Genomic DNA, 15,068 nt, shown 5'->3' on the forward strand with positions numbered 1-15,068 from the left:
AGCAGCACTGCAGAATTGTTTCATGATAATATCCAGGGTATTGCTAAGCCAGCCATTTGCTTCCTGGCTTGCCATGGGGTGTCAAGCACATTTGCCAAGTCATTGAAGTTCTGCTCAAAAGTGTTAGCAGGGACTCGGTTACCTACACTAACCATGTCAAGTTCGAAACAAATGTGGTATACCCAATGAAGCACCATGGAAGGACCACGTATAGCCGCAGTGGTTGAAGCTAGTTTAAGAAAGATTATGGTGAGCTGGGATACAGATGACCAGTTGTGGGAGCATGTAGAGGATGTTTATTACATGTAAGAATACTGGGAAAAAGATATTGGGGAAATTACCAATGGGAAGAGTGTTATAGCTCTGAGAGCACTCGGAAGATGAGTCAGTCATCTGAAACAACAGAAATATACTGATATCCTAAATCACGTTTCTGATAAGGTCTGAGAGATGTAAAAAAAAGACTTGTTGGAGGTCCAACATGCCCAACAACTACCTTGTCCAGACAGGCTTCCACATGTCTACTCATCTCCTCCACAGATCCAGAGAGCGTCTCATTGCATAGTGGACATACCTGGCCATCCTCTGAGGCCTTCTTCCTCTTGTTTTTCCCTATCCGTGCTGGAAAACATGAAAGAAACAAGAATTTACTATCAATATTCTTTCATTAAAGCATTCTAAAATTCTCATATAATTTGACAAGATATTAAGTATTTATGGGAGCTGAATTTTAAATAAAAGTATACTAAACTAATCTGTCAAACTGTAAACTGAATTTTAACTTAACAATGAAGGAATAACAAGTATCAACAGGTGCACAAATAGCAGTATATTTAGCTCGCCTAATAGGAAGAGATAGTACATTTACCAGTCCAGTGAGAATCTGACTGATAAAAGCATTCCACTACCAACCCTCATTACATTACACTGTCAAGACACTTCTTTACTACCTTTCTACATAGTGCATCTGATAAACAATGTACATGACTAGGTTCTATTATCGTCTTCACTACTAGTGAAGGTTGCTGTATGGGAGTTTCTGCAACATTAATGTTAGCTCTATGGATGAATGCATTTCTGATCCATTTGTACTCTGTAACAAAGCACTATAGAGAACAACACAGCTGACAAGCAAGCAAGCATGTTTTCTGTTTTACGATACATATATTAATTCACTCTATCCAAAAATATTTCCACTTCATATCATTCACGCAGAGCACAGTTAAGAAACTTCAACTGGGGGCATGCTCAACTTCTTCTGAAAAATGTCTGTGAATCAAGCCAATACCAGGTACTTTTCCCCTCTGTTGCTGCAGATTTCTTTAGCCACTGGGATATATTGACCACTCCAGTCATTGCAAAAATTGGCACTGTTAATTTAAGTGCCAACACTCAGAAATGTAGCATGGGAAGTTAAATCCAGTTTGCTTGTTCACATGGATGTATAGATTCCACAGTACCGTTCAAGGGAGAGCAGGGACTTCTCCCTGTATCCTGGGTACCAATTCTCTCTCAAGCAGTACCATTATAAAAATGTATTGGCCATTTATCTCATCTGCCATTAATGTGAGCTTATTATGCAAATATTGGAATGGTTAGTTAGCCTGCTCAACAGTGATTGCATTGCAAAAAAAATTGTGAAGTGCTGTGCAGAATCTTGAGAACACAGTGAGATTCTGTATTGACACAAATTCTTTTCTTATGGCTCAGCACAACATGGGTTAACAGGAGATTTGTCAACCCTTTAAACAATCCCATCAACAATTCAGTAAAAGAAAAAAAATGGAAATTTGACATTCATTACTATTTAATAAAAAGATAAAAATAAATGTTCTAGAACAAAAGTTAAATGGCAGCAAATTGTCAGTATATCAGTAATTGCACACACTTTCGACTACTAAATTAGAGAGACCAGAAGTAGTTGAACAAGGAAACTCAATTAGGCCATACAGTTAGTAATACATTGCTGCCCGGTTTAATGTATTGCAAGTCAAAGATGGTTTAATACTCACTCATGTCTAGACACCAAAAATAAATAAGTAAAGGTTTTAAAACAGTGCCCAAACACAGTAGGAAGGTCTAATTTATTTTACCCTTTCCTGGGTAAAAATCAATGAGAGACTGTGCCGCTTATCATTTCCAGGCTGATAACAAGGAGCAGCATCATTATGCTTTTTAACAATACAACAAAAAAAACACATTTTAAAACAACCTATTGAGCACACAATGGTCAGATCTATTTAATGCATGGATATCACAGCAAATATCTTTTTTAATGCCCAAGTAAAATAAAATGTCATAGTTGAACCGTTTTTCCTTCTATTTAATCAAAGTTACCACGCTAGAGCATTATGTCAAAGAGGCAGAATAAAAATCCACCAAAAAAGTCTTTCTTTCCAATTCCCCTCCCCATGTCATTCTTATCATGGAACTACAAAAATGGTGTTTCTCCTTGATGGCTTCTCTAGGTTATGTTCAGTGACTGAGCCATCAAGACTATGAAGGTTACAGTTTGTATAAAGAGTTAGCTGATCTCTTGACAATCCAAGTTTGCATTTGTCGGGAAGTTATAAAGTTGGAGGGTTCTGACAAGGCAATGGTAATGTTCAAGCAGACGTAGTGCTTCAAATGATCAGACCAAGCGGAACTAGGGACCACTCATACACACAAAGAAGAGGTTGTTGGATTTCTGCAAGTATTACTTTTCCTCACAGTAGACAATGTGAAACAACACTTTAGAAACTGATGTTTGCAGTTCTTTAAAAAAGCATTAGATAAATTTTTAGAAAATAAAGTAGTGATCAGCTGATAACACACCAATGCAGCATTGATGGAGAATGGCTCTGTTAGAGGAGCCTTCTTTTGGGCAAATCTTTATACCAAGTTCCCACCTGCTTTCTCAGGTGAGCGTACAAGATTCTGTGGCACTATTATCCAATGATGATCAGGGAAATTCTCCTTGGTGTGCTGATCAATACTGAAACTTCAACCAATACCATTAAGACAGATTATTTAGTCACCACTATATTTCTGTTCATAGAACATTGCTGCACAGTAACATACACATGTCAACAGCGCTAAAGCATTTTGTGACATCCTGTGGCTATGAAGATTGTGATAGAAACAATTTTCTTGCTTAAAATACAACAAAAGCAGGATAAATGCATGCCACAAACCACTTAGTTAGGGCAGAAGACCCCTCAAAAAAATCTACCATCCTACCCTACATGCTTTTGCTTGCCACTGCCAAAAAGAAATCATAAATAGGAACTTCTTGAAACTTTAAAAATATTTTGTTGAATTTTCAAAATAAACATAATGAATTAATCTTCATTAATTATTTTATTAAATATCACAGGTATACTGTTTTATTAACTTAGCAAATGCATAGTCCCGAAGCCAATCAGTTTCTTCCGGTCTTGCTGTGTTGAGTGCCGATAAGCCTCTGTTGAGTCTGCAGAAGTGACGCATAGTTTGCTCTCTCCCACAACTACATAGGGGGCTGGCACGAATGCCCCATTTGAGGAGATTGGCCAAGCAGGGTTTGTGGCCAGTCCTGAACCTAGTGAGGTGGACTACTCTTTCCTTGGAAAGTTGAAATCAGGCAGCTGTTGGGTTGGATTTGAGACCAGGTACTTGTTTGTTGTTGTGTCCAATGATTCTCATTCATTTGTCCAGGTGGAATTTGCAGCCTTCTTGATAGGAATCGTTCATACCTTGGGCTGAATAAATCAGTGCAAAATTTTTCTATCATTTTGCGGGTTGTTGCAAGTCAGCAGATACGTGGAGGAGTGATGCTTACTAGGACAGGGAGCCAAGGGGGTATTGTTGAGCATAGTGGTCCACTAGTGAGTGTGAGTGTGCGTGCACACATGCACAATGATCTTGGCCAAACAGAGGCACAGTATTCTGTTAATGAGTATGAGTGAGAGGTCCGGAGGGTGGTTGTAGCAACATCCACAAGGAGCTAGCTAGTTTGGCAATCAAATTGTTCCTGGACCTGACCTTGCTTGCAGTTGTTTTTGTTGTTCCCGGCAGGTTAGTGTCCTATCTCGGGTCACTCCAAAATATGTTGAAGTTGAGCAGTGCTTTAACTTGCCTTAATTCATTGTGTTTTAATTCATTTGGATGTTGAGCTCTTTAATGGCTTTTGCACTCTGAAGATGGATTAAGTTGAATACTATTTTTGCAGGGCTTGGTTTGAGTCCGCACATTTAGCAACTCCTCATTTATGGTCCAGTCCAAAGTGTCAAAGTCAGGGGCTTGAATTGCAAGGCAGATATTGGTGGCATATATGAATTTTCAAAAGATAGTTTTTGGAAAATCATTTATGTACAAATTGAACAGGTTTGGAGCCAGTACTGGGCCTTGGGGGAGTCCACTGGTTTATCTTCTCCATGTACTTGTTGCCTGTCCAACGTGAACTCTGAACCTTTGATTGTTCAATAGTGTCCCAGTGCTTTTAGTCATCCAGGGGGAGAGGGACCATGACAGCTTCAGAAGGCACCTGTCTTTAAATCTGTCCGAAAGCAATGAGGAGCAATGGCTCAGTGTTCACACCCCACCCCCTGCCCATACACAGGCTTGCCTGGGGAAGCTAATGATCCTATCAGCAGACTAAATTCCAAAGAAAGCTTCATGAGAAGATTCCACACAAGGAATTCGACTCAAAGTCTCAAAGCCAAAAGTATACTATTACTTCTTGTCAAAAACAAAAGTATAGACATTTTCATATTATAAATACTAATGCGACAAGAGAATGTGTTTATTTCATGTTCAAAGTGAGAGGGGGAAAGTTTAAGGGAGATGTGCAGAGTGGTGAGTGCCTGGAATGCACTGCCAGAGGACGTGGTGGAAGCAGGCACATTAGCACATTTAAGAAGCTTCTGGATGGGTTCACGAATAGGGAGGAAATAAAGGAGTATGAATCGAGTAAGGGCAGAAGGATTTTCTTTCAGTTAGGGCGTCATGATTGGCACAGGCTCGGAGTTCCGAAGGGCCTGTTCCTATGCTGTACTTTTCTTTGTTCTCTTTGCTCTTCATAACGTTCTAAATGTTAGAAAAATCGAAATAATCATTTTCTGAGAAACTAATAATATACTTGCTTCCATCCATGATAACCAAACATGATCAACATCAACACAAATCTTGCTTATGAGACTATGTTGTTGTTGCTCAGACTTACGATAAGTCATGCCACACACGAGTGTGCCAATCTGGTCGTGATGTCACACGATTAGTGGGGATAAGAGTTCTCAGCCACACTTGCAAATTGCCTGGGGCAGTGGTGTTGCGCGATAATGACTTGTGTTTTGAACTAGTCCATGGCATGTTTTTAGAATCACTGACTTAAAATGACACTCACTTGCTTCAGCTTTTACGGTTTTTGTATGCATTAATAGTAATCAAAGACTGGGACGTACCCTTCAGATTTCAACTATGCAGCACTAAGTTCACTTTGCTGTCCTAACCACCATTGAAAACTCAACTAACATCACTAAAACAGATGCTTTAGTCATCAATATATTTCTGTTTGTACAACCTTGCTGCACAATACAACAGCTATTTGGATTGTAGGCAGCTGGAACTTACATAGACTCTTAAGAGAATATCTGCATCTTAGAGTCGCCTCAAAGCCAGAAGCATCTTGCAACAGTATCCCAACTTCTGTCCGAAGCCAAGGGCAGCACGGTGGCATAGTAGTTAGCACTGCTGCCTCACAGCACCAGGGACCTGGGTTGGATTCCCGGCTTGGGTCACTGTCTGTGTGGAGTCTGCACATTCTCCCCACGTCTGCTCCGGTTGCTCCGATTTACTCCCACAGTCCGAAAGATGTGCTGGCTAGCTGGATTGGTCAGGCTAAATTCTCCCTCAACATACCCTAACAGGCATTGGACTGTGGCGACTGGGGGATTTTCACAGTAACTTCATTAGTGTTAATGTAAGCCTACTTGTGACATGAACAAATAAACTCAAACTCCACAAACTTTAATCTTACTGGACTCTAACATATTGCTCCCCACTCTATAATCTATTCATTCATGTGCAAACTTCAAGTGTGCCAAGGTCAGAGCATGGATTATTTTTACTTAGATTGGATTATGTGCAATAAAAACATTGTTTTCTTTGTTAAAACTTGAGAAAACCTGTCTAATTGTGACTTTTATGAGCACAGTATGTAAACAGTTAAACAACTGCCAAATTGGCAAGTATATCTGTCCTAACAACGAGTGAGACAAGGGAAAAGAGGGAAGCCAATCAACCCTCCTCAACTGATAGTAACATCAGTTACTATCTCTGCAATTATACCGACTGGATATTAAGAGAATCAAGACATCTACTGGAGAAAAGAAACAATTTCTGCAGCCCATCCCAGTATATTCACAAGCATTATTTTAGTGTCAAGGTATTGGAAACAAGTTCATTGGGTCAAACATCAAAGGGGGCACATCAAATTTTTAAAAAAGCAACAAATCTCAAGGAGTCTGTTCTTGCCTGTATGAAAATTCATTGAAGAAATAATTTATCATGACAATTAGGGTCTAAATTTAAATAGCAATCACACAGCAGATTAAACGTGCTGTGGTAGGAAAACTAGGCTATTTCGCGAGTCCATTTCACTCAACAGTCTCACTCCAAACTGTCCTCAGTCTACTCCCAATCCCCAGTGCTCATTGTACAAATTTATGCATTTTCCTTCCGTTATCCTTTTCTTTAAAAACTGTTCTGCACGTAATTAGAAATTTAACGCTGCAGAACACTGCCTATTACATTGTAATTCTTTGTTCTTTCTTAACTGCATATTGAGTGATGCCACATTAATTTTTAGGTACAAGTAATATCAACTGTAAGGTGGGGGGGGGGTGAAAAAGCCATCCACAGCTATATGCAGATTATTCAACTGTCTCTAGCTAAATACTAAATGAATAATCTCTGCTCTAATCGACAATGTACTTTTGAAAAGCTCAGCTGAATAGGAAAACCTAGCTCAATTACGCAGGGTCCACTAGTGTAACTACTACTGAATTCTTAATATCCAGGCTCCAGAGAAATACAATTCTTCTACTGTCTTCCACAGAGTACAAACCCGATAGCACATTACTGAAGCAGGATGATATTATGACCCAGGATTAGCTTTGAACCCATGGAGGCAGAGGTGATGGAAAGGCCAACATAAAGCCTTTTGAATACATCAGAGGTTGATACACGTTTTTTTAAAAAAGACAAAAATTAATTCCAAATTAAGAAATGCCCTTTATTTTCTGTTCCTGCCACACAAGGTAACACAGAAAGCAAGTGAATAAGGCTCATCAGAAGCTGCAAGCTCTTCAGTGCATATGTTGGTCCACCCTCTGCTGAGGTCTGTGGAACATATACAAAGGACTGTCACTCTCAAAAGGAGACAAAGATTTTCTTTTCTAAGTGAAGGATCATTAATGATAGGCAGCAAAGAGGTATGGATTTATTTATTGCAGGTGTGATTTCCCATATCAGCCTCAGGAGAGACTGATTTGAAATACAAAATTGAAAATGGTTCAGACAAGTTTTACTGCCATTTGTTAAGCTTGAATTATGAGGGAATGCCTCGACTCCAGGTTTTAATTTGTTCTTTAGCTCTGTGAATAGAATATATTCAGCCAACATTATTCTGATAGTTTTGAACTCTGAACTTGCCACCAGTTTTTAGCTCTTTCCTGCTGGAGTGCAAGAGAGGGCTAAAACCTCCAATCTGTCTTTCCAACACATCTTTGGTACTCTTTATGAGAGGATCTCAAAGGCTGAGATCTCTTTTGTTGGCCACTTCCAATTCCCCATCATGGTGAAGCGAGGTGAGAGTGACATCAAGGTAGTATCGAACAAAGAGTGGCATTAAGGAGTCCTAGTAAAATTAGAGTTAATGGGCTTCAGAGAGGCGAACTCTACACTGGTTAAATTCAGATCTAGCACAAAGGAAGATGTTTTAGGTTCTTAGAGGTCAATCATCTCAGTCCCAGGACATTACTGCAGGGGTTCTTTGGGATAGTGTGCGAGGCCCAACTATCTTCAGCTGTCTCATCAATGACCTGCCCTCCATCATAAAGTCACAAGTGGGGATGTTTCCTAATGACTGCACAATGTTCAGCACCATTCATGACTCCTCAGATACTGAAGCAGTCCGTGCCCACATGTAGCAAAATCTGGACAACTTTCAAATTAGGGCTTATAAATGGCAAGTAACATTACTGCTCAGGAATCACCACCTCCAACAAGAGAGAACCCAACCATCCCCCTTTGACGTTCAATGAGGTCATCATCGTTGAATTCCCCACTAACAACATCCTGGGGGTTACCATTGACTAGAAACAGAACTGGACGAGTCAAATAAATACTGTGGCAACCAGAGAAGGTCAGAGATTCAGAATTCTGCAGTGAGTAATTCACTCCTGACTCCCAAAAGTCTGTCCACTATCTATAAGACACAGGTCAGGAGTGTGATTGAACACTCCACTTGCCTGGACAAGTGCAGTTCCAATAACACTGACAAAGCTCAACACCATCTAGGACAAAGTGTTTGATTGGCACCCCACTCATCATCTTCAACATTCACTCCCTTCACCATCGAATGCATAGTAGCAACAGTGTACTATCTACAAGATGCACTGCAGCAACTCATCAAGGCTCTGTTGACAGCACCTTCCAAACCCACGAATACTACCATCTAGAAAGGTTTGGGCAGCAGATGGATGGGAACATCCATCTGACAAGTTCCCTCCAAGTCATACATTATTCTGACCTGGAACTATATTGGCGTTCTTCCACTGTGGCTGGGCTGAAATACTGGGACTCCCTTCCCAACAACACTACAGGTGTATCTACATCACATGGACTGCAGTGGTTCAAGTGGTGTCTCACCATCACCTATTCAGAGACAATCAGGGATGGGTGATAAATGTTGGCCTAGCCAGCACCATTCACATCTCATGAAAGAAGTTAGAAAATTCTTCATTTAGTGATATCTTCCAAAATTATTTTATTTGCAGAAACAAATAGATTAAGTACCACAAATCTAAACTAATGACATTTAATCAGTTGATATATAAATATTGAACCCAATGGAACTCAGTACAAATGCTACATTAAAAGAGAGCAATGCACTTGAGGCTTCAGATAAAATAGGGAAGTCACGTCAGCTCTTCTCCTGGAATTTAAAATATAGCCTGAATCCTCATCCACTACTTATTAATATTCACATATGGTTCTGTTACAAGCAGATTGCTATCACCACAGCTGAGTAGCTGCTTGGAAGCTGATCTTAATCCCAATGGCAATAAGAGTGAAATTGTTGGGTCCGTGATTAAGCGGACAGCAGACTAATAAAAGGAGGTTGAACTTTACTTACCTGACACTCTTAGTATATAGTACTTCTCGGAATGTTGCGTCCAAAACAGTTAAGACTGAATTAATTAGAAGTGATTACACTATCATCATTAATTAATTATCTGGTAATCACACTCCTGTGTACTTTAACATCTGTGTTGCACTGACAGAATCTAGCCCCAATCGGTGCCTGTCGGTGAGTTAGGCTATTCATTCAAACTGATTCAACATGATGTTTCTGGTTCATATAATACTGTAAACTACAGCCTGGATCTAAAGTAAATCAAAAGACCCCATTGTTGCCCCTCTGGAAGACGACAGTGGCATTTGAACAACATTGCCAAGACAACAGAAAGAAAGCACAATTCTGATTTACTATAGTCTTAACACAGATTAATTCCATTTTCTCTTCATATTATCCTCATAGTCCATGACTCACTATGATTATCCTTCTAATGTTTTCCTATCATTTTCCATAGAAAGGTTCAGCATCAGGCAACATCTTTTAAATCGGGAAAGACGAGGCTGCTGAAGGTTTTTCATCTGAGCTGGAAGTTGGCTTACAATGGTGATAAGAGACTACATCAGTTTCACCGTGCAGTGGCAATGCCCTTCTTTTTGGAGGTGATGAGACAAACCATTCCAAAGCATAAACATTTTATGTGAATTGAACAAAACTTTATTTAAAACAATTAAAAAATAAGAAAGTGTTATTAACAGGACCAATACCTATACTGGAAAGCTTCTTTTTAATTGATTCACAGGATATGAGCTTGTTGGCAAGGTCAGTATATATTACCTATCCCTAATATCACTCGAGAAAGTGGTCCTTTTGAACCGCTACAGTTTATGTGGTGAAAATTCACCCATAGAGCTGACAGAGGAGGGACTTCCAGGAATTTAATCCAATAATAAGAGTGGTGATATATTTCCAAGTCAGGTGAACTTACAGGTATTGGTGTTCCCATGTGTCTGCTGCCCTTATCTTTCCAGGCGGTAGAAGCCAAAGTGTTTGGGAGGCCTTTTTGAAGAAGCCTTGGTGAGTTTCTGCAGTGCATACGGTAGATGGTACAACCTACCCTCCACAGTGCATCAGCTGTGGAGGGAGTAAAAGGTTAAGGTGGTGAATAGGCTGCTTTATTTTAAATGGTTTTGAACTACTGTTGGGAGCATGAGATGATAGAAAGGCTTTAGTAAGGGGTGATGTGTGCACAGGAGATGAGTGATCCACTGCAGAATACCTAGCTTCTAGCCTGCTGTTGTACCCACAGTATGTATCTGCCCAGTTACCCTGGTGACTATAATTTAGTTTGCTGGAGATGGTCATTACCTGGACTCAGGTGCCATGAATGTTACTTGCCTCTTATAAACACAGTCATGAACATTGACTAGGTTTTGTTGGCAAAGACTGCTTCCTATCAGAGGAGATATGAACGGGAATAAGCACTGTGCAATGATGACTGCTTCTGACCATATGATGGTAATAAGGTCATTGATGAAGCAGCTAAAGATGGTTGATTATTCCTAGGAAAAGGGTTCTGAGGAACCTCTGAACTGATATCCTGTGGGTCAGATGATTGACTTCCAACAACCACAACCATCTTCCACTGTGATAGGTATATCTCTGATCAGTGAAAGGTTGTCCCGATTCCCACTGATTTTTAGTTTGCTCAGACTTCCTGATGCAGCACTCAATCAAAAGCTGTCTTGATGTCAAGGATAGTCAATAACACTCTCATCACACCTCTGGAATTCGTCTCTTTGTGGCCATATTTGGAACAAGGCTGCAATGGAATCTGGAGTCCAGTGGCCCGAGTGGAACTCAAACTCAGTATTGGTAAACAGGTTATTAGTGAGAAAGTGCCTCTTGATAGCATCATCAATGATCCCTTCTATCACTTTGCGAGTGATTGAGGGTAGGCTCAAATCTGGCTTCTATGACAGTGGGAACCTCAGAAGGAGGCCAAGTTGTCTACTTAGAACTTCTGGATGAAGCGCTTCAGATTCAGGAGGGGGGGGGGTGGAATTGAATATGAAATCATGGAGAGAAGGGGAGAATTGAATATGAAATCATTACTTCTTTCGATAGTTGTCTGATTTTCAACCACCATTCATGACTGGATGTGGCAAGATTGCAGAGCTTTCAATTAATGCATTGTCGATGTGCTGAGTTCTGTCGGTAGCTTGCTGCTTCCTTTGTTTATAATACATGTAACATTGTGCTGTTGCTCCACCAAGTTGGCAACTCATTTTTAGGTATGATTGTTGCTCTTCCTGATATTGTCTTTGAAACTCGTCATTGAATTAGGGTTGTTCTCTGGGTCTGATGGTAATGGTTGAGTGAAAGGTATGCTAGGCTAGATTACAGATTATGGCTCACAGCAACTCATGCACACCCAATTAGGAGCTGCTAGATCTTTTCAGAGTCTATCCCACTTTGCACATTTGCAGAGCCACAAGACACACTTAGGTTACTGCCCAGTGTAGGGATGAAATTTGACCTCCACAAAGATTGTGTAATGGTCACTCCTACTCCTATCGAGGATAAATGCATTTGTGACAAGCAAGATAGATACTTGCTTTGATACAAAATTAATATCTTAAATATTTCAGATAAACTATCATTTCTCCCTAATTGATAAAGGGTCGAGTAAAACTTAAAAAATTGCATTTAAAAACTAAAAATTTTAAAATTAAGAGAAACAGATTTAAAAACAAGTTCCAAAGTCTGTTCTTGGTTTAGGGCAACATGGTTTGCACATTTCAGTGACAACAAACCCAGGCTGTCAGCAACATCTCAAAACATCACCTGAGATTAACCAAGTGCTCCTAATGGATGAGTGCTTTTCTGCTGAGTTTAATGGGTACCTATCACTTAAGTACAGCGACTTCACACCATTATACATATTTCAATGCCAAGTATCTTGGAAAGATACTGGGCGAGATTTTCTGGCTTGCCCTCAGTGTTTGTCTTGGCGGCGTGCCATTCACTGGTGACGGGATCTTCCGGTCCTGCTGCTGTCAATGGGATCACCCACTGAAACCTCCACACACCGCAAGGAAATCCTCAGCAGGGATGCACTGCCAGCAAGACCACAGAATCCCGTCAGCGTGAATGGCTGGAGAATTCCAGCCGCTGTAAAGCCCCTGCTTCTAGAGGAACGGTACAACTTTCTGATTTCTGTGTTTAATCATGAGTGTGTGATTACTGGGTGTTACTGACTAATGTACTATTTATTAATGGTGAGCACTGATAGCTTCATGATTATCCTTGTTTAACAGAAAAACCCAGGCCAATGAAGGTAAGAAACCAGATCCAGCAAGAAGAATAATGATACTTATGCGTAACAGTGCAATTTTTAAGGAATCAACACAGAATATCAAGGGCAAGTAATTCCCATTGCAATTCTAATATATTCAGAATACTGGAAAATTTCAATTCTGATTTTCACGGTCTGCTTCCTCCCCCACTCAACAGCATCATACAGAATCATAACACTGATAAGTCTGAAAAAGATCTTTAGTCACAGTTTTTCAATTTTTAAATTAACTTTGTTACTAAATTACTTGATACCTGAGCAAAAGAAAAGCCAAACAGATATATCCAAGAGAATTGTCCAGTTGATCTTTCACCTTCTGTCCTGAATTACAAATTAAGAAATCAGTCTCCAAGGAATCACAGGCACTCAAACACACCCGACTAATACTGAGCCCACAATGCTACTGCTGTTAAAAAAAAATACGTTTGTGAGATTTGATCAGAAATCACTCAGATTCTTTTAAAATAATGATGACAGTGACAGGTAGATTCCTCTTTCAGAGGAATTACCTTTCGTTATCCTGCAACAGGTTATCCCAACAGTAAACTAAGTAACTTAAATTTTTCCAATGATATATTTTGAAATTAACTCACAGGATTTTCTATCAATGCTAAGGTCAGCATTTATTTTCCATCCCTAACTGTTTTTGAAGAGGTGTTCGTGAACTGCTTTCTTGAATACAGCCAAGTGGTCAACTTGGACATTTTAGAAAGCAGTTAAGTCAATCACATTCAGAGCTGACAAAGGGTCATCCTGACTCGAAACATTGGTCCTACTGTCTCTCCACAGATGCTGTCAGGCCCACTGAGATTTTCCAACATTTTCAGAAATCTGAACTATATGAGTTTTAATTGGAAGAAGAACCCAAGAGTAAAATGTTGATTCTGAAACAGGTTTTCATTCCAATACCTATCAGGTTTGCCACAGAATTGCCATTTGATCACAAAATTCACACAATAAGGGACATTTAGACAGGAGCGTTCCCACATTTCTACCAAAACTCTTCAAATTTGGCTGCAGTTCTGCCTGTTTTACAGTATTTGTACAACTAGGGCTTTTGCACCCTTAGCCTCCAAGATAGATAGGCAAGACAAGCCCACAGGCAGAACTATATTAATACCACCTCAACACAGATAGAAGACAGGAGATGATTTCAGAAAGCATTCACATACACAGACCTCTGAGGACCTGATTACGGAACAGCATGAAAAGACATGAGAGCAAGTGACTGGTCTTTGTATTACTGAATACTGCAGAGAACTCAGAGGTGTAACAGCGAAAGAAAGTATAAAACTGATCTATTGCAGATTACAAGAGAGTTTGGAAAAAGACAATTTTCTATTGCTGACTTCCATTTACCCTGGAAACTGCCAGAATCTAGCTCATGCCTTTTGCAGGATGGATAAGACCTTCCACAAAATCGGGTATTTTAGTTTGAAACCCTCACAACACAAGTAAGTGACTTTCAACCAGAAACGTCACCCCAAAATAGGTGAGTTATATTGATCTTACATCTCGGAGTGTGCACCGATGTCCATTTTAAGTTTTGTATCAAAGTGATTTATGGAAAACTACAAGTTAAAGCTATTGTGATTTACTCAGTCACATGCTTAAAACTTGGAATTTAACGTCACTTCTGGTAAGTACCAATTTTGTGAAAAACAAATTGAAATTCTTGACCTATACTCTCAGCCATCCAGCCGAGAGACATTCAGGAGTCTCCTGAAATCTTTCAGTCAACAGACAGTAAACAGTCTCTTGCTTGATAGAACTGGTGTGAACTTGGATCAAAGGACTTAAACTCCATGCGGTTCTCTCTTACCATCTTGCTAAAATTTCACAAGTATGAGGCTTTTTTTTGGAAGTTGGAACAGTCCTGCAATCACAAAAACTATGTTAACAGAAGTTCTGGACTAACACAAAGGCACAACTTATAACCTGGGATTTACGGTAAGAGGTGACCAAAATAATAAATGTCATTGGATCCATCACCTGTACTTTTCCAATACCTTCTGTTCCATGTTTTATATAAGCCGCCCTTAGGCAGAAAGTGTAAAGACATTTTCAGGCTTCACTGGGATCTTGTGTATTAAGTGAACTGTCACAGCTTAAATTTGAGAAATGTGTTGTGGTAACACCATTAAAATGTGCAATTCTCAACAATTATAAAAATTGTAACAGACGTTTGTTGATGGGTGGAAGGATTCCTTTAAAAATATTATAAATCATCCCTTGATGTCTGAATAACATTTTGGACGTTTCACAAATATACTGCTAGCTTGTTTAACCTGCGCACATAAGGGCTTGCATTGCACATTTTCCTACCATGAAAGGATCATTATTTGACTATGTCTGGGACGTACTTGCATATTCCTCAGTGTGGAATCATCG

The 15,068-nt window shown here is 39.7% G+C and overlaps 1 protein-coding gene across 2 annotated transcripts in view; it reads right to left on the reverse strand.

Annotated features, from left to right (window-relative positions):
- Window positions 1–15,068, reverse strand: part of rnf220a (ring finger protein 220a) — a 470,498-nt gene that overhangs the window by 108,668 nt on the left and 346,762 nt on the right. For both annotated transcript variants that reach the window (XM_080195392.1, XM_080195391.1), the window contains one exon: window positions 497–621. In XM_080195392.1, coding sequence (XP_080051518.1) covers window positions 497–621 — 125 coding nt within the window. The remainder of the gene's footprint in view (window positions 1–496; window positions 622–15,068) is intronic.

The sequence above is a fragment of the Carcharhinus amblyrhynchos genome, chromosome 9 (assembly GCF_965287045.1).
Source record: "Carcharhinus amblyrhynchos chromosome 9, sCarAmb.v2.hapA, whole genome shotgun sequence".
In the NCBI taxonomy this organism is placed as follows: Eukaryota; Metazoa; Chordata; class Chondrichthyes; order Carcharhiniformes; family Carcharhinidae; genus Carcharhinus; species Carcharhinus amblyrhynchos.